The sequence below is a fragment of the Cibotium barometz genome, chromosome 13 (assembly GCF_041138505.1).
Source record: "Cibotium barometz isolate CiBa-2024 chromosome 13, ASM4113850v1, whole genome shotgun sequence".
NCBI classification, from domain to species: domain Eukaryota; kingdom Viridiplantae; phylum Streptophyta; class Polypodiopsida; order Cyatheales; family Cibotiaceae; genus Cibotium; species Cibotium barometz.
This window is the reverse complement of record NC_141058.1, coordinates 19,832,772-19,852,551: the sequence shown is the minus strand read 5'-3', so window position 1 is coordinate 19,852,551 and position 19,780 is coordinate 19,832,772. Positions and strand designations below refer to the sequence as shown.

The 19,780-nt window shown below is 40.0% G+C and overlaps 4 protein-coding genes across 4 annotated transcripts; all 4 read right to left on the bottom strand.

Moving 5' to 3' along the window:
• On the bottom strand, positions 1–1,060 carry LOC147632462 (fe(II)/2-oxoglutarate-dependent dioxygenase 4-like). The gene is made up of 3 exons (XM_086806978.1): positions 947–1,060; positions 601–863; positions 1–385 (listed from the first exon to the last, which is right to left on the bottom strand). Exons 1-3 carry the CDS (start codon positions 1,058–1,060, stop codon positions 1–3), a joined length of 762 nt encoding a protein of 253 aa, XP_086663104.1.
• Positions 1,061–4,550: 3,490 nt separating this feature from the next.
• On the bottom strand, positions 4,551–6,611 carry LOC147632461 (protein DMR6-LIKE OXYGENASE 2-like). Its single transcript, XM_086806866.1, has 3 exons — positions 6,382–6,611; positions 5,824–6,166; positions 4,551–5,435 (listed from the first exon to the last, which is right to left on the bottom strand). The coding sequence occupies exons 1-3, from the start codon at positions 6,573–6,575 to the stop codon at positions 5,154–5,156; spliced, it is 819 nt and encodes a 272-aa protein (XP_086662992.1). The 5' UTR covers positions 6,576–6,611; the 3' UTR covers positions 4,551–5,153.
• A 3,689-nt stretch (positions 6,612–10,300) lies between these two features.
• Positions 10,301–11,360, bottom strand: LOC147632460 (fe(II)/2-oxoglutarate-dependent dioxygenase 4-like). The gene is made up of 3 exons (XM_086806977.1): positions 11,247–11,360; positions 10,901–11,163; positions 10,301–10,685 (listed from the first exon to the last, which is right to left on the bottom strand). The coding sequence occupies exons 1-3, from the start codon at positions 11,358–11,360 to the stop codon at positions 10,301–10,303; spliced, it is 762 nt and encodes a 253-aa protein (XP_086663103.1).
• A 6,483-nt stretch (positions 11,361–17,843) lies between these two features.
• On the bottom strand, positions 17,844–19,155 carry LOC147632459 (protein DMR6-LIKE OXYGENASE 2-like). The gene is made up of 2 exons (XM_086806865.1): positions 18,769–19,155; positions 17,844–18,379 (listed from the first exon to the last, which is right to left on the bottom strand). Exons 1-2 carry the CDS (start codon positions 19,153–19,155, stop codon positions 18,098–18,100), a joined length of 669 nt encoding a protein of 222 aa, XP_086662991.1. The 3' UTR covers positions 17,844–18,097.
• Between the last annotated feature and the right edge of the window lie 625 nt (positions 19,156–19,780).

Sequence of the window (19,780 nt, the reverse complement as noted above, 5' to 3'; positions counted from 1 at the left end):
CTAAGAGAGGTGGTTATAACATAGGTTGAAGATGTCACAAACCTCCATTTGATCCGCCAAGAGAACCACAAAAACGTTGGGTCGATACTTGAGTTCAACCCATTCACCAGATGGGGACTGCACTTGTAAGCCGCCAACCTCATCTTGTAAGAGGCAGGTAAGAGTGCCCACGTCCGTGTGCTCTTTGAAGCCGATAGTAGCAGCATTGGGGTCCAAGCACGGAGGGTAAAAGTTGAGGGTGAGGACTACTCTCTCAATTGTGGGAAGCCCTTTTTTGCTTTTGTGGTTATCCATGCTTTCCTTCCCAATAAGGCTCTCGAACACATCATCGTACAAATCATTGCCAAGCTTTTGTAGATCATGCCCAAAGTCGAGAAGGCTTTCCCTACACACATAACCATCCAAACAAGACCCACATTGGTCATACATTTCCTTATTCAAAGATCCGAAAAGAATGGTGAGCTTTGCTTTTATAGCAAGTGAGCTCTATGTTTTGTGCAATGATCGGATCAACCCAAAGTGTTAACTAGCATAATGTCGACCTTATTAAACAAAAGTAATCCTCAATTAATGACCCCTAATAACAGTTCAAGGCACTACCCGAAGATTTCACGGGCGTCTTGGAAGCCGTCGCAGATGCCCGGGCGGCGGCGCACCTTCACGATTTCCAGCCAGTTGGTGGCCTCTGTGAGCTCGTTGCTCATGAAGTTCATGCCATCGTCCCGCCTCGTCGTTGTGAAAGCCCGCTTGGCCTCGGCCGGCTGCTCGTAGAACTTCCGAGCGGCCACCCACATGCCCTCGATCACGCGATCGGGCACCCCGTGATGCACCACCTGCTCATTATTATCATACGACGATACTGACTGATTAATAAATCAATCAAGCGAATACCTCCCTCTCAACAAAATATATGCTGCTTGACGTAAATAAGGAGGTAGTGTTATACCTGGAAGCAGCCCCACTCCTCGCACGCACGGGAAAGCTCCTGCAGCACAGCGCTGCGCCCGTCGCCTAACAAGCCCTGGATGTCGATGGTGGGAGGAACTTCGCGAGCCGCCATGTCGATGTCGGTAGTGTGTGCTCTCTAATGATAATAATAATAATAGGTAGGATTTTCCCTTAGTGTAAAGGGAAAAAAAAAATTACCCACTGGCTGGCTGCTGCCCTACTATTGTGGCCCCCACTTCTCTTCAATAAAGAGGAAAAGAAGGGTTCCAAAAACATTTCTTTCTGTACTTATAACCATTAATATTTTTTGAAGAGGAGAAAAACGTTTCCTCTTCAATAAAGAGGAAAAGAAGGGTTCCAAAAACATTTCTTTCTGCACTTGTAACCATTAATATTTTTTGAAGAGGAGAAAAACGTTTCCTTAAGAACCAAGGATTGCATCCTTGAACAACTTGTCCTTCACACATTCATAACCCCTATAAAATAATAGCAAAAGAAAGGGTTCCAAAAGCATAGGTTGGTACTTCGCGTTATTATTTTTGACATGAATACAACGGATTCTTAAAGCAACGACTACTAATATTTTTGGATGTGAAAAGAATAGCTTCTTAAAGCAAGGACTATAGTTTTAAATTATGCGTTGTTAGTCTCATCCTAGATTTTGCTTTATATGAGATTCACCATGACAATTCACTATTCTGTTTACACATGTATAGGTATGCTATAAATTTCACCTTATATAAGATTCACTATTCAAGTATTTTTACACACATGTGTACAGACGAAGCATCTCTCACTCTCTCTCTCTACATACATACACACACACACACACACACACACACACACACCCATTCCATGTTCTCATGATACAAATACTTTACCTATATTTAAGGTTCAAAGGTGGATACTCCTTCAAATTTTACGTACAAGGAATTTTTATGAAGATCACATCAATATAGTGCAAAAGGACTTCGCCCACTACCACAGTAGTCCGTTTTGTATACGCAGTAGGGTTGTTGCAAGATCAGGGTGTCCAGTTTTATCCAGCTTATGCTGGGGACTGGGACAATTCTTGGACAACAAATTTGGGGGGAAAAGGTACTTCAAACGAGATCAAGAAACTAATAGAAAATACACATACACTCAGAATTTAACCCCAATATAACTTAAATTAATATAAATTAGTCCAATTTATCAAAATTGACCAAAAATATGATAAAACAATAAAAAAATGATCTTTCCATACTTAGAGTGATCTAATTTTTTTCCCATAGATGCACCAATACAAGTACACTAGTCCCTATAGGTTCTAGATGATTTACATCAAAAATATAATTTTACTAATTAGATTATTAGTATTTGCAGGCCTTCTGATAGCCTGGAAGAATTTCAGAAAAGAGATCATTAAACATCAAACCATTGGATTTGCCATAACTATCTAATGCTTAATTAGATTATGCAACTATATTCCCAACTTTGCATGTGACGTTCCAACAAAAGAACTTGACAGGAACTTCCTTCGTTAGCTAGGAGAGATTGGCCACTAAAGGTAAATAAATGCCTGTTTTTTTACTATTTACAGCGTGCCTGAGTGAACAAAACTGGGCACCCTGATCCTGCAACCACCCAGTACCATACTACGGAGTTAACTACCAGGTGCGCCACATCCTAGAATTTTGTAAAAGGTGTACTTTTGTATGCCCAAAATACATATTTGGCAAAAATGTATGGTGAGAATTACCATAAGATAGGGATCCTAGGTGACTAAGTATCATTTGAGGAGTAATTTAGGAACTTATTATAGCCAAAAACCTTGGTGGTTGATACCTTTTAATAGCATGCTTTACCTTAAAAATCAATGTTCTTTTAAGTTTAAAATTTGTTCCTCAAGGTTTGCTATAAATGAGAATAGATAGTATTACTAGAAAACAATAAGGGCCCTTTTCCAATGCAATATAATGGCATTAGGAGACTATAGTGCATGTGTCCAAACAATTACACAATAATTAAGATTTGCGGAGCATCATCAAAGAGCTAGATCTACGGATCTATAGGTGCCATGCCATAATGTTGAGGTGAGCAAAAAGAAGGGACAAAAAATTCGACAATGATTTTGCTAGGTATTTCAAATAAGTCACTGCTACCATGGATCATGCCATTAGAGATGTTATTTTGTCCCAATTGATAGTTCACCCTTGTATGAAGAGTTTTCAGGATGCAAACATAAATTTTCAAAGATAGTGTTCAGGTGGATTAGTTCATTGCTAAATGCCAAGGCCTCATTTGACATTAACACTTAAGTAGCCTCATGGATGTTATAAATTCATGCCCAAGAAAACTCTATCTAGTGAGAAGCATAATAATTTAGGAAGATGGAGCATTGCTACTAGTCATGTGCAAAAGGCTAGCATTGCTGCTAGTCATGTCTAAGAGGCATTAATAATCTTTACACAAGAGATGAAGTACTTAGTAATTTCATGCATTGCTTACTTAGTAGTGTCATGCATTACTGCTGGTCATGTGTAAGAGGCATTAATAATCTTTACACAAGAGATCAAGTACTTAGTAATGTCATTTTGAGAGTTGATAGCAAGATAAGGTGCCCCAAATGTTCTCACCAAATGGGTCATTATGACATGCTTTCCATCTTATGAGTCATTTCTTAGTCAAGATCTTATATATTTTTACCAAACAACTAAATGTCAAGTTATGGAGGTTTAGCAAGTCCTCTATTGAGGTTTTGTGATAAAAATATCAAAGGCTAGGCATTGTATTAATTCCATGAGCTATGCACAAGGTGAGTGAGACACATATGCCAAAGACACAAACACAAAGAGAGAGAGAGAGAGAGAGAGAGAGAGAGAGAGAGAGAGGTTTGGCAACTCCTTGATTGAGGTTTTGCACAAAAAAATATCAAAGGCTAGGCATTGTACAAATTGCATGGTGGTCACCAGTTGTGCACAAGGTGATTAAGATAGATACATGAGAGAGAGAGAGAGAGAGAGAGAGAGAGAGAGAGAGAGAGAGAGAGATGATATGATAAAGCTCAATTGAGAGAAAGTATTACATGACTCAATGATGGTTGATCGATTAATGATGAAACCCTTTCATGAGTACATACATTTGTAGGCTAGTAGCCTTATCCTTTGACCTATACAAATCACACACACACACACACACCTACCTTGTTGGATTCAAGGTGGATCGGAGCACACATTAAACCTCATTCTTAAGCATAATCAAACTAAGCTGAAGTCAGTAAGAATGCACTAACTAAATGAGAATTATGTGGGCGAGATTAAGTTGTAAAATGAGAACATATCTTATTGAAAATGAGAGGCCTAATATACAGGCAAGTACATTGAGAGAGAGCCTAGCTCTACTTTTATCACCTATGAGGTGTAAAGGTGGAGAGTAGCTAGGCTAAAATAGTGGAGATAATTGAGCACCTAAAAAAGGTATATTCCAAATGTTGAGAGACGCTAGGGGATGCTCCTAAACTAAGAGAAAATGGTAGGCTAGATGCTTGGTAAATCTTCTTCACCAAAGAGCACTTACAGCAAGGATAAATGGTAGAAATAACCACAAGAAAATAGCTCATGTTTGGCACATTATTTCTAACACCTTCCCATGAAATCAAACATGGGTAAAGATAAAATAAGATAGCTAAGATGTCCTAGGATTGAATTCCCCTCCCACAATAAAAAATTGGATACAAAGCTTAAGATATTATGGGTATGATGACCAAGGTGAGGCTCCATAAAATAAAAGTCGGTGATTCATAAACAAAAGATGCCCATATAGAAAGATGGTACATCAAAAGCTCCTTGGTTTACAATGCCACAAGAAAAGTATTTAAGCCTTAAAACAAATAAAGTGAGAGCTAAATAGACTAGTTCCATGATGGAACATCAAAAAGCATAATCTCCAAAAGAAAAGTAGGCCTCATGATGTTCCACTAGATGGTGCTCCACTTCTTCTTCTCCATATGAGTAGCCAGCCTTTGAAAAACAAGCTTTGTCTTTATCTTTAGTGTTCAGAATCCTCGAGAGCACAAGCATTTTTGAAATAGTGTTCTCTTGAATAAAAAGTCCATAAAGTAAACATGACACATGTAGCATACAAACCATATAAGAACACAAAGGCCAAATAAATACTCCATATAAGTCCAAAGAAAAATGAACATAACTAATAAATCAAGATAATTATTGTTCCATTTCATTCATTGATCTCTCCGGAAGAGCCTTGGCAAATTCAAGGCCTTTCTTATGGTTCGGTAGACTTGTATCGAAGTAGCGCATCATGTACTCTTTGAAAGTGGCTCCTTGGTACATGCATGGGTAATCATGGTTAATGAGCTCAGGAATAGGAGCAATAAATTCTTCCTCTGGAGGTCCAAATGTAAAGGGAAGAGAGATCCGTAACTTTTTTGGATTAGCTATGATGACACGATGGGGAGAGGATCTATACCGTCCATTTGTCAAGATCTGCAGCAGCAAGGTGACACCTGTAAGGCCTTTTAGTTATTTTTATTTTTTTTTGTATTTAGGGAAGGTACATTTCTTTATATCCCACTCCTTTGGAAGAAGGGAGGGATTAGTGTAATATATTAGTGTAATATATAAATATCTCACACATTACGTGAGGTTTGTTTCTTTTTAATCCAATTGTTGGGTGGGGAGGGGGGTGGGGGAGGTGTGGTTGTTGGCAAAGGGGAGGGGAAGGGAGTATTGATCCCATGCGCCTGTTGTTTGGCAAAGAGGAGGGGGAGTATTGATCTGCACTCCTTGCTCCCAATATCTTTGAGCTACCGTAATATATCGTATATATATCCTAAGAGAGGTGGTTATAACATAGGTTGAAGATGTCACAAACCTCCATTTGATCCGCCAAGAGAACCACAAAAACGTTGGGTCGATACTTGAGTTCAACCCATTCACCAGATGGGGACTGCACTTGTAAGCCGCCAACCTCATCTTGTAAGAGGCAGGTAAGAGTGCCCACGTCTGTGTGCTCTTTGAAGCCGATAGTAGCAGCATTGGGGTCCAAGCACGGAGGGTAAAAGTTGAGGGTGAGGACTACTCTCTCAATTGTGGGAAGCCCTTTTTTGCTTTTGTGGTTATCCATGCTTTCCTTCCCAATAAGGCTCTCGAACACAGCATCGTACAAATCATTGCCAAGCTTTTGTAGATCATGCCCAAAGTCGAGAAGGCTTTCCCTACACACATAACCATCCAAACAAGACCCACATTGGTCATACATTTCCTTATTCAAAGATCCGAAAAGAATGGTGAGCTTTGCTTTTATAGCAAGTGAGCTCTATGTTTTGTGCAATGATCGGATCAACCCAAAGTGTTAACTAGCATAATGTCGACCTTATTAAACAAAAGTAATCCTCAATTAATGACCCCTAATAACAGTTCAAGGCACTACCCGAAGATTTCACGGGCGTCTTGGAAGCCGTCGCAGATGCCCGGGCGGCGGCGCACCTTCAGGATTTCCAGCCAGTTGGTGGCCTCTGTGAGCTCGTTGCTCATGAAGTTCATGCCATCGTCCCGCCTCGTCGTTGTGAAAGCCCGCTTGGCCTCGGCCGGCTGCTCGTAGAACTTCCGAGCGGCCACCCACATGCCCTCGATCACGCGATCGGGCACCCCGTGATGCACCACCTGCTCATTATTATCATACGACGATACTGACTGATTAATAAATCAATCAAGCGAATACCTCCCTCTCAACAAAATATATGCTGCTTGACGTAAATAAGGAGGTAGTGTTATACCTGGAAGCAGCCCCACTCCTCGCACGCACGGGAAAGCTCCTGCAGCACAGCGCTGCGCCCGTCGCCTAACAAGCCCTGGATGTCGATGGTGGGAGGAACTTCGCGAGCCGCCATGTCGATGTCGGTAGTGTGTGCTCTCTAATGATAATAATAATAATAGGTAGGATTTTCCCTTAGTGTAAAGGGAAAAAAAAAATTACCCACTGGCTGGCTGCTGCACGAGATAAAAGGATAAGTTATGGGTGGGGTGTGCTGTGCCACACATCATAGCACGAGATAAAAGGATAAGTTATGGGTGGGGTGTGCTGTGCCACACATCATAGCACGAGATAGTGATGGGTGTGCTCTCTAATGGTTGTTTTTTTTTAATGAAAAACTATTGGCTGCTGCACGAGATAAAGGATAAGTTATGGGTGTGCCACCACACAGCACAGCACCAGATACAGGACAAGTTATGGGTGTGCTCTCTAATAGCCACATAGCACAGCAGGACAAGTTATGATGGGTGTGCTCTCTAATAGTTAGGATTTTCCCTTAGTGTAAAAAGAAAAAACTGTCCTTCAATGTAAATATCAACTTCTTAAATTGAGAAAATCCGGTTGGTTGTAATTTGCTAAGGCTTGAATTTATTGATTCAACAATTTTTAAGTTTCAGTTATAAGACCATGGTGGGTAACGTATGCATTTTTTCAATAAAAACCGTTTCAACTTGATGGTTGTCCTTTGTTTCATTGGTTAGAAAAGCAAGTTTAATTTCTGCTATTGTGGCCCCCACTTCTCTTCAATAAAGAGGAAAAGAAGGGTTCCAAAAACATTTCTTTTTGTACTTATAACCATTAATATTTTTTGAAGAGGAGAAAAACGTTTCCTCTTCAATAAAGAGGAAAAGAAGGGTTCCAAAAACATTTCTTTCTGTACTTGTAACCATTAATATTTTTTGAAGAGGAGAAAAACGTTTCCTTAAGAACCAAGGATTGCATCCTTGAACAACTTGTCCTTCACACATTCATAACCCTTATAAAATAATAGCAAAAGAAAGGGTTCCAAAAGCATAGGTTGGTACTTCAAGTTATTATTTTTGACATGAATACAACGGATTCTTAAAGCAACGACTACTAATATTTTTGGACGTGAAAAGAATAGCTTCTTAAAGCAAGGACTATAGTTTTAAACTATGCGTTGTTAGTCTCATCCTAGATTTTGCCTTATATGAGATTCACCATGACATTCACTATTCTGTTTACACATGTATAGGTATGCTATAAATTTCACCTTATATAAGATTCACTATTCAAGTATTTTTACACACATGTGTACAGACGAAGCATCTCTCACTCTCTCTCTCTACACACACACACACACACACACACCCATTTCATGTTCTCATGATACAAATACTTTACCTATATTTAAGGTTCAAAGGTGGATACTTCTTCAAATTTTACATACAAGGAATTTTTATGAAGATCACATCAATATAGTGCAAAAGGACTTCGTCCACTACCACAGTAGCCCGTTTTGTGTACGCAGTACCATACTACGGAGTCAACTACCAGGTGCGCCACATCCTAGAATTTTGTAAAAGGTGTACTTTTGTATGCCCAAAATACATATTTGGCAAAAATGTATGGTGAGAATTACCATAAGATAGGGATCCTAGGTGACTAAGTATCATTTGAGGAGTAATTTAGGAACTTATTATAGCCAAAAACCTTGGTGGTTGATACCTTTTAATAGCATGCTTTACCTTAAAAATCAATGTTCTTTTAAGTTTGAAATTTGTTCCTCAAGGTTTGCTATAAATGAGAATAGATAGTATTACTAGAAAACAATAAGGGCCCTTTCCCAATGCAATATAATGGCATTAGGAGACTATAGTGCATGTGTCCAAACAATTACACAATAATTAAGGTTTGCGGAGCATCATCAAAGAGCTAGATCTACAGATCTATAGGTGCCATGCCATAATGTTGAGGTGAGCAAAAAGAAGGGACAAAAAATTCGACAATGATTTTGCTAGGTATTTCAGATAAGTCACTGCTACCATGGATCATGCCATTAGAGATGTTATTTTGTCCCAATTGATAGTTCACCCTTGTATTAAGAGTTTTCAGGATGCAAACATAAATTTTCAAAGATAGTGTTCAGGTGGATTAGTTCATTGCTAAATGCCAAGGCCTCATTTGACATTAACACTTAAGTAGCCTCATGGATGTTATAAATTCATGCCCAAGAAAACTCTATCTAGTGAGAAGCATAATAATTTAGGAAGATGGAGCATTGCTACTAGTCATGTGCAAAAGGCTAGCATTGCTGCTAGTCATGTCTAAGAGGCATTAATAATCTTTACACAAGAGATGAAGTACTTAGTAATTTCATGCATTGCTTACTTAGTAGTGTCATGCATTACTGCTGGTCATGTGTAAGAGGCATTAATAATCTTTACACAAGAGATCAAGTACTTAGTAATGTCATTTTGAGAAGGTTGATAGCAAGATAAGGTGCCCCAAATGTTCTCACCAAATGGGTCATTATGACATGCTTTCCATCTTATGAGTCATTTCTTAGTCAAGATCTTATATATTTTTACCAAACAACTAAATGTCAAGTTATGGAGGTTTAGCAAGTCCTCTATTGAGGTTTTGTGATAAAAATATCAAAGGCTAGGCATTGTATTAATTCCATGAGCTATGCACAAGGTGAGTGAGACACATATGCCAAAGACACAAACACAAAGAGAGAGAGAGAGAGAGAGAGAGAGAGAGAGAGAGAGAGAGAGAGGTTTGGCAACTCCTTGATTGAGGTTTTGCACAAAAAAATATCAAAGGCTAGGCATTGTACAAATTGCATGGTGGTCACGAGTTGTGCACAAGGTGATTAAGATAGATACATGAGAGAGAGAGAGAGAGAGAGAGAGAGAGAGAGATGATATGATAAAGCTCAATTGAGAGAAAGTATTACATGACTCAATGATGGTTGATCGATTAATGATGAAACCCTTTCATGAGTACATACATTTGTAGGCTAGTAGCCTTATCCTTTGACCTATACAAATCACACACACACACACACACACACACACACACACCTACCTTGTTGGATTCAAGGTGGATCGGAGCACACATTAAACCTCATTCTTAAGCATAATCAAACTAAGCTGAAGTCAGTAAGAATGCACTAACTAAATGAGAATTATGTGGGCGAGATTAAGTTGTAAAATGAGAACATATCTTATTGAAAATGAGAGGCCTAATATACAGGCAAGTACATTGAGAGAGAGCCTAGCTCTACTTTTATCACCTCTTTATATCCCACTCCTTTGGAAGAAGGGAGGGATTAGTGTAATATATTAGTGTAATATATAAATATCTCACACATTACGTGAGGTTTGTTTCTTTTTAATCCAATTGTTGGGTGGGGAGGGGGGTGGGGGAGGTGTGGTTGTTGGCAAAGGGGAGGGGAAGGGAGTATTGATCCCATGCGCCTGTTGTTTGGGGAAGAGGAGGGGGAGTATTGATCTGCACTCCTTGCTCCCAATATCTTTGAGCTACCGTAATATATCGTATATATATCCTAAGAGAGGTGGTTATAACATAGGTTGAAGATGTCACAAACCTCCATTTGATCCGCCAAGAGAACCACAAAAACGTTGGGTCGATACTTGAGTTCAACCCATTCACCAGATGGGGACTGCACTTGTAAGCCGCCAACCTCATCTTGTAAGAGGCAGGTAAGAGTGCCCACGTCCGTGTGCTCTTTGAAGCCGATAGTAGCAGCATTGGGGTCCAAGCACGGAGGGTAAAAGTTGAGGGTGAGGACTACTCTCTCAATTGTGGGAAGCCCTTTTTTGCTTTTGTGGTTATCCATGCTTTCCTTCCCAATAAGGCTCTCGAACACATCATCGTACAAATCATTGCCAAGCTTTTGTAGATCATGCCCAAAGTCGAGAAGGCTTTCCCTACACACATAACCATCCAAACAAGACCCACATTGGTCATACATTTCCTTATTCAAAGATCCGAAAAGAATGGTGAGCTTTGCTTTTATAGCAAGTGAGCTCTATGTTTTGTGCAATGATCGGATCAACCCAAAGTGTTAACTAGCATAATGTCGACCTTATTAAACAAAAGTAATCCTCAATTAATGACCCCTAATAACAGTTCAAGGCACTACCCGAAGATTTCACGGGCGTCTTGGAAGCCGTCGCAGATGCCCGGGCGGCGGCGCACCTTCACGATTTCCAGCCAGTTGGTGGCCTCTGTGAGCTCGTTGCTCATGAAGTTCATGCCATCGTCCCGCCTCGTCGTTGTGAAAGCCCGCTTGGCCTCGGCCGGCTGCTCGTAGAACTTCCGAGCGGCCACCCACATGCCCTCGATCACGCGATCGGGCACCCCGTGATGCACCACCTGCTCATTATTATCATACGACGATACTGACTGATTAATAAATCAATCAAGCGAATACCTCCCTCTCAACAAAATATATGCTGCTTGACGTAAATAAGGAGGTAGTGTTATACCTGGAAGCAGCCCCACTCCTCGCACGCACGGGAAAGCTCCTGCAGCACAGCGCTGCGCCCGTCGCCTAACAAGCCCTGGATGTCGATGGTGGGAGGAACTTCGCGAGCCGCCATGTCGATGTCGGTAGTGTGTGCTCTCTAATGATAATAATAATAATAGGTAGGATTTTCCCTTAGTGTAAAGGGAAAAAAAAAATTACCCACTGGCTGGCTGCTGCCCTACTATTGTGACCCCCACTTCTCTTCAATAAAGAGGAAAAGAAGGGTTCCAAAAACATTTCTTTCTGTACTTATAACCATAAATATTTTTTGAAGAGGAGAAAAATGTTTCCTCTTCAATAAAGAGGAAAAGAAGGGTTCCAAAAACATTTCTTTCTGCACTTGTAACCATTAATATTTTTTGAAGAGGAGAAAAACGTTTCCTTAAGAACCAAGGATTGCATCCTTGAACAACTTGTCCTTCACACATTCATAACCCCTATAAAATAATAGCAAAAGAAAGGGTTCCAAAAGCATAGGTTGGTACTTCACGTTATTATTTTTGACATGAATACAACGGATTCTTAAAGCAACGACTACTAATATTTTTGGATGTGAAAAGAATAGCTTCTTAAAGCAAGGACTATAGTTTTAAATTATGCGTTGTTAGTCTCATCCTAGATTTTGCTTTATATGAGATTCACCATGACAATTCACTATTCTGTTTACACATGTATAGGTATGCTATAAATTTCACCTTATATAAGATTCACTATTCAAGTATTTTTACACACATGTGTACAGACGAAGCATCTCTCACTCTCTCTCTCTACATACACACACACACACACACACACACACACACCCATTCCAGGTTCTCATGATACAAATACTTTACCTATATTTAAGGTTCAAAGGTGGATACTCCTTCAAATTTTACGTACAAGGAATTTTTATGAAGATCACATCAATATAGTGCAAAAGGACTTCGCCCACTACCACAGTAGTCCGTTTTGTGTACGCAGTAGGGTTGTTGCAAGATCAGGGTGTCCAGTTTTGTCCAGTTTATGCTGGGGACTGGGACAATTCTTGGACAACAAATTTGGGGGAAAAAGGTACTTCAAACGAGATCAAGAAACTAATAGAAAATACACATACACTCAAATTTAACCCCAATATAACTTAAATTAATATAAATTAGTCCAATTTATCAAAATTGACCAAAAATATGATAAAACAATAAAAAAATGATCTTTCCATACTTAGAGTGATCTAATTTTTTTCCCATAGATGCACCAATACAAGTACACTAGTCCCTATAGGTTCTAGATGATTTACATCAAAAATGTAATTTTACTAATTAGATTATTAGTATTTGCAGGCCTTCTGATAGCCTGGAAGAATTTCAGAAAAGAGATCATTAAACATCAAACCATTGGATTTGCCATAACTGTTGAAATATACAAGTGAGAAGGGTGTGTGTGGGAACAAGCTCTTGGATAGAGGCTGTAAAAGAGGAGATGTAATTGTGAAAGAACCTGTGAAAAGGTTAGAGGAATCTACTGGGAGAGAATAATGGGTAGCATGAGGGAATTTAGGAGTGTGGAGATATTCTGGGAGATATTCAGGGAAAAGAGAAGAGGTGGAGAGAATCAGGCAAAAGGTGGAGATATTCTGGGAGTGAATCATGGAGAAATCAAGGGGATTTGATGCTTGATGTAAACACTATAAATTGAGGCATAGCCCTAATGAGAATTTGCTGGTTTTTGAGTATCCATGCCTACATTAATCTATCTGCTAATTATTCACTAATTACGTCTTAATCATTTCTTAATCACTTTGTTAATCATGTTGATTCTAGTGTATGATCCACCATAGCTCATCGTTCAGCTCAAATTTCAACATGGTATCAGAGCCATGCCTAGAATCAACCAGATTTATGAGCCCATTAGTGGATTAATCAGGATTAGTAAGTAATTAGCAAAAAAAATCAGGTTTTAGTGAGTTTTTCATCTTCCCCTTCACCCCCAGCCAGTGGAGGGTCTCTAGCATCTAGCACAGTTCAAATTAGGTCATGAGCTTCTAGCTTAAGCTAGCTAAGCTCCTTGGCTTCAAGCCTATCTATTCCACGCATCAAACCGCCGACGGCAGCTGCAGATTTTCGCAGAATTCTAGGCACCGTTTTTCTGAAGTAGAATGAAGATTGCTCTTTGCTCAGTTCAAATGTCTTCAATTCCTCTTAGCACAAAGGGTAATCAAGCATGCTCTACAAGCTGGTGAAGACAGAAATCAATTTCATCAAGTCTACAGAGAGATCAAAGCTCTTCATCAAATCTGCAGGTGACTTTGGTAAAACAGAGATTAAGCTTTCATTATTTGGTCAAATCTTGTGTTTCTTGGCTTAATCCTCTACTAGACTCATTGCTATTGATGCCTTTGAAAGCATTTGAGCTCATTTGAAGTGGAAGGCACCAGATCTGAGCTCCCCGCATACTCTGTTTTCTGCACACAAACCAGAGCATTAATTTGCTAATCAGTGATTAATCAGTGCTAATCACTGTACTTTGGTGCAATTGAGGGTTCAAATTAACCATTAGGTATCTGATACAGATCCCTATAACTTCAGATTTCAAATCGGAGTTGGTTTGATACTCCAACCATCCCGTACAAATTGGTTACTCTCAATTTAGTGTAATTTCTGGGAAAATTGTGCTGATAAAATTGTGAAAATCATCATTTTGCATTTAACCCTTGGTTAATGCCTGTAAATCTCACTCAAATTCAAGATTATTCACAGCCAGAATTGCATTTGGAATGTGCATGAGAATGAATGCTATACGCATTATGTATTGGGCACATTTTATCAGTGTAAAAATGGGAACAGACACTGCCCTTGTCCAGATTAAGGCAAGAGGTAAGACCTCCCGCATAAATTTGGGTTTGCATTGCATAATGATACAAAATAAACATAAAAAGCCCAAAGGAACTGTCAGCAAAACATTGAAACATGTTGCTCACATGGAGCAAAATGACCTGACGGACGAGCTCATGGCCCCAGCCATGGAAGAAGAAGAATATCTCTTCCCAAGAAGAGGATCCACACCAAGAAGAAAAGCTGAAGGAAGACATGGACACGAGAAGAGAAGCTGCCCCGAGAAGACTGAAAGAAGAGACGGACACGTGGAGAGATGCTGCCACGAGAAGAAGACTGAAGAAAAGAGAAGATGTGAGGCTCCAAAGAGTGAGGAGCCATGTGAAAATCTCTGAGAGAGAGAGAGAGAGAGACCCCACAACCCAATGTAACCTGCCCCAATAAAGTAAAACCACCTCTGAGCCACCGATGATGTAGGCCACGTGGTAGATGTATGTGTGAGCACTTTAGTCAAGGTCGCGGGCACTTATAGTAGCCTTGGACACATTGAGAGAGAGAGTGTCAAGGACTATGGAGTTTAGGGACTTGAGGCACTGGTCGCGGACTGTCAAGTAAGAGAGAAACTTGATATAGGGTCCAGGTGTGCTGAGATAACTTGAGGGGAGGAGTAGACACTCGTCGCGGACTGCCAAGTAATGGGTGGCAAACTTGGTATAGGGTCTAGGTGTTCTAGGATTATTCACTTGAGGGGAGGTGTTGAAATATACAAGTGAAAAGGGTGTGTGTGGGAACAAGCTCTTGGATAGAGGCTGTAAAAGAGGAGATGTAATTGTGAAAGAACCTGTGAAAAGGTTAGAGGAATCTACTGGGAGAGAATAATGGGTAGCATGAGGGAATTTAGGAGTGTGGAGATATTCTGGGAGATATTCAGGGAAAAGAGAAGAGGTGGAGAGAATCAGGCAAAAGGTGGAGATATTCTGGGAGTGAATCATGGAGAAATCAAGGGGATTTGATGCTTGATGTAAACACTATAAATTGAGGCATAGCCCTAATGAGAATTTGCTGGTTTTTGAGTATCCATGCCTACATTAATCTATCTGCTAATTATTCACTAATTACGTCTTAATCATTTCTTAATCACTTTGTTAATCATGTTGATTCTAGTGTATGATCCACCATAGCTCATCGTTCAGCTCAAATTTCAACAATAACTATCTAATGCTTAATTAGATTATGCAACTATATTCCCAACTTTGCATGTGACGTTCCAACAAAAGAACTTGACAGGAAATTCCTTCGTTAGCTAGGAGAGATTGGCCACTAAAGGTAAATAAATGCCTATTTTTTTACTATTTACAGCGTGCCTGAGTGAACAAAACTGGGCACCCTGATCCTGCAACCACCCAGTACCATACTACGGAGTCAACTACCAGGTGCGCCACATCCTAGAATTTTGTAAAAGGTGTACTTTTGTATGCCCAAAATACATATTTGGCAAAAATGTATGGTGAGAATTACCATAAGATAGGGATCCTAGGTGACTAAGTATCATTTGAGGAGTAATTTAGGAACTTATTATAGCCAAAAACCTTGGTGGTTGATACCTTTTAATAGCATGCTTTACCTTAAAAATCAATGTTCTTTTAAGTTTAAAATTTGTTCCTCAAGGTTTGCTATAAATGAGAATAGATAGTATTACTAGAAAACAATAAGGGCCCTTTCCCAATGCAATATAATGGCATTAGGAGACTATAGTGCATGTGTCCAAACAATTACACAATAATTAAGATTTGCGGAGCATCATCAAAGAGCTAGATCTACGGATCTATAGGTGCCATGCCATAATGTTGAGGTGAGCAAAAAGAAGGGACAAAAAATTCGACAATGATTTTGCTAGGTATTTCAAATAAGTCACTGCTACCATGGATCATGCCATTAGAGATGTTATTTTGTCCCAATTGATAGTTCACCCTTGTATTAAGAGTTTTCAGGATGCAAACATAAATTTTCAAAGATAGTGTTCAGGTGGATTAGTTCATTGCTAAATGCCAAGGCCTCATTTGACATTAACACTTAAGTAGCCTCATGGATGTTATAAATTCATGCCCAAGAAAACTCTATCTAGTGAGAAGCATAATAATTTAGGAAGATGGAGCATTGCTACTAGTCATGTGCAAAAGGCTAGCATTGCTGCTAGTCATGTCTAAGAGGCATTAATAATCTTTACACAAGAGATGAAGTACTTAGTAATTTCATGCATTGCTTACTTAGTAGTGTCATGCATTACTGCTGGTCATGTGTAAGAGGCATTAATAATCTTTACACAAGAGATCAAGTACTTAGTAATGTCATTTTGAGAGTTGATAGCAAGATAAGGTGCCCCAAATGTTCTCACCAAATGGGTCATTATGACATGCTTTCCATCTTATGAGTCATTTCTTAGTCAAGATCTTATATATTTTTACCAAACAACTAAATGTCAAGTTATGGAGGTTTAGCAAGTCCTCTATTGAGGTTTTGTGATAAAAATATCAAAGGCTAGGCATTGTATTAATTCCATGAGCTATGCACAAGGTGAGTGAGACACATATGCCAAAGACACAAACACAAAGAGAGAGAGAGAGAGAGAGAGAGAGAGAGAGAGAGAGAGAGAGAGAGGTTTGGCAACTCCTTGATTGAGGTTTTGCACAAAAAAATATCAAAGGCTAGGCATTGTACAAATTGCATGGTGGTCACGAGTTGTGCACAAGGTGATTAAGATAGATACATGAGAGAGAGAGAGAGAGAGAGAGAGAGAGAGAGAGAGATGATATGATAAAGCTCAATTGAGAGAAAGTATTACATGACTCAATGATGGTTGATCGATTAATGATGAAACCCTTTCATGAGTACATACATTTGTAGGCTAGTAGCCTTATCCTTTGACCTATACAAATCACACACACACACACACACACACACACACACACACACACCTACCTTGTTGGATTCAAGGTGGATGGGAGCACACATTAAACCTCATTCTTAAGCATAATCAAACTAAGCTGAAGTCAGTAAGAATGCACTAACTAAATGAGAATTATGTGGGCGAGATTAAGTTGTAAAATGAGAACATATCTTATTGAAAATGAGAGGCCTAATATACAGGCAAGTACATTGAGAGAGAGCCTAGCTCTACTTTTATCACCTATGAGGTGTAAAGGTGGAGAGTAGCTAGGCTAAAATAGTGGAGATAATTGAGCACCTAAAAAAGGTATATTCCAAATGTTGAGAGACGCTAGGGGATGCTCCTAAACTAAGAGAAAATGGTAGGCTAGATGCTTGGTAAATCTTCTTCACCAAAGAGCACTTACAGCAAGGATAAATGGTAGAAATAACCACAAGAAAATAGCTCATGTTTGGCACATTATTTCTAACACCTTCCCATGAAATCAAACATGGGTAAAGATAAAATAAGATAGCTAAGATGTCCTAGGATTGAATTCCCCTCCCACAATAAAAAATTGGATACAAAGCTTAAGATATTATGGGTATGATGACCAAGGTGAGGCTCCATAAAATAAAAGTCGGTGATTCATAAACAAAAGATGCCCATATAGAAAGATGGTACATCAAAAGCTCCTTGGTTTACAATGCCACAAGAAAAGTATTTAAGCCTTAAAACAAATAAAGTGAGAGCTAAATAGACTAGTTCCATGATGGAGCATCAAAAAGCATAATCTCCAAAAGAAAAGTAGGCCTCATGATGTTCCACTAGATGGTGCTCCACTTCTTCTTCTCCATATGAGTAGCCAGCCTTTGAAAAACAAGCTTTGTCTTTATCTTTAGTCTTCAGAATCCTCGAGAGCACAAGCATTTTTGAAATAGTGTTCTCTTGAATAAAAAGTCCATAAAGTAAACATGACACATGTAGCATACAAACCATATAAGAACACAAAGGCCAAATAAATACTCCATATAAGTCCAAAGAAAAATGAACATAACTAATAAATCAAGATAATTATTGTTCCATTTCATTCATTGATCTCTCCGGAAGAGCCTTGGCAAATTCAAGGCCTTTCTTATGGTTCGGTAGACTTGTATCGAAGTAGCGCATCATGTACTCTTTGAAAGTGGCTCCTTGGTACATGCATGGGTAATCATGGTTAATGAGCTCAGGAATAGGAGCAATAAATTCTTCCTCTGGAGGTCCAAATGTAAAGGGAAGAGAGATCCGTAACTTTTTTGGATTAGCTATGACGACACGATGGGGAGAGGATCTATACCGTCCATTTGTCAAGATCTGCAGCAGCAAGGTGACACCTGTAAGGCCTTTTAGTTATTTTTATTTTTTTTGTATTTAGGGAAGGTACATTTCTTTATATCCCACTCCTTTGGAAGAAGGGAGGGATTAGTGTAATATATTAGTGTAATATATAAATATCTCACACATTACGTGAGGTTTGTTTCTTTTTAATCCAATTGTTGGGTGGGAAGGGGGGTGGGGGGGAGGTGTGGTTGTTGGCAAAGGGGAGGGGAAGGGAGTATTGATCCCATGCGCCTGTTGTTTGGCAAAGAGGAGGGGGAGTATTGATCTGCACTCCTTGCTCCCAATATCTTTGAGCTACCGTAATATATCGTATATATATCCTAAGAGAGGTGGTTATAACATAGGTTGAAGATGTCACAAACCTCCATTTGATCCGCCAAGAGAACCACAAAAACGTTGGGTCGATACTTGAGTTCAACCCATTCACCAGATGGGGACTGCACTTGTAAGCCGCCAACCTCATCTTGTAAGAGGCAGGTAAGAGTGCCCACGTCTGTGTGCTCTTTGAAGCCGATAGTAGCAGCATTGGGGTCCAAGCACGGAGGGTAAAAGTTGAGGGTGAGGACTACTCTCTCAATTGTGGGAAGCCCTTTTTTGCTTTTGTGGTTATCCATGCTTTCCTTCCCAATAAGGCTCTCGAACACAGCATCGTACAAATCATTGCCAAGCTTTTGTAGATCATGCCCAAAGTCGAGAAGGCTTTCCCTACACACATAACCATCCAAACAAGACCCACATTGGTCATACATTTCCTTATTCAAAGATCCGAAAAGAATGGTGAGCTTTGCTTTTATAGCAAGTGAGCTCTATGTTTTGTGCAATGATCGGATCAACCCAAAGTGTTAACTAGCATAATGTCGACCTTATTAAACAAAAGTAATCCTCAATTAATGACCCCTAATAACAGTTCAAGGCACTACCCGAAGATTTCACGGGCGTCTTGGAAGCCGTCGCAGATGCCCGGGCGGCGGCGCACCTTCACGATTTCCAGCCAGTTGGTGGCCTCTGTGAGCTCGTTGCTCATGAAGTTCATGCCATCGTCCCGCCTCGTCGTTGTGAAAGCCCGCTTGGCCTCGGCCGGCTGCTCGTAGAACTTCCGAGCGGCCACCCACATGCCCTCGATCACGCGATCGGGCACCCCGTGATGCACCACCTGCTCATTATTATCATACGACGATACTGACTGATTAATAAATCAATCAAGCGAATACCTCCCTCTCAACAAAATATATGCTGCTTGACGTAAATAAGGAGGTAGTGTTATACCTGGAAGCAGCCCCACTCCTCGCACGCACGGGAAAGCTCCTGCAGCACAGCGCTGCGCCCGTCGCCTAACAAGCCCTGGATGTCGATGGTGGGAGGAACTTCGCGAGC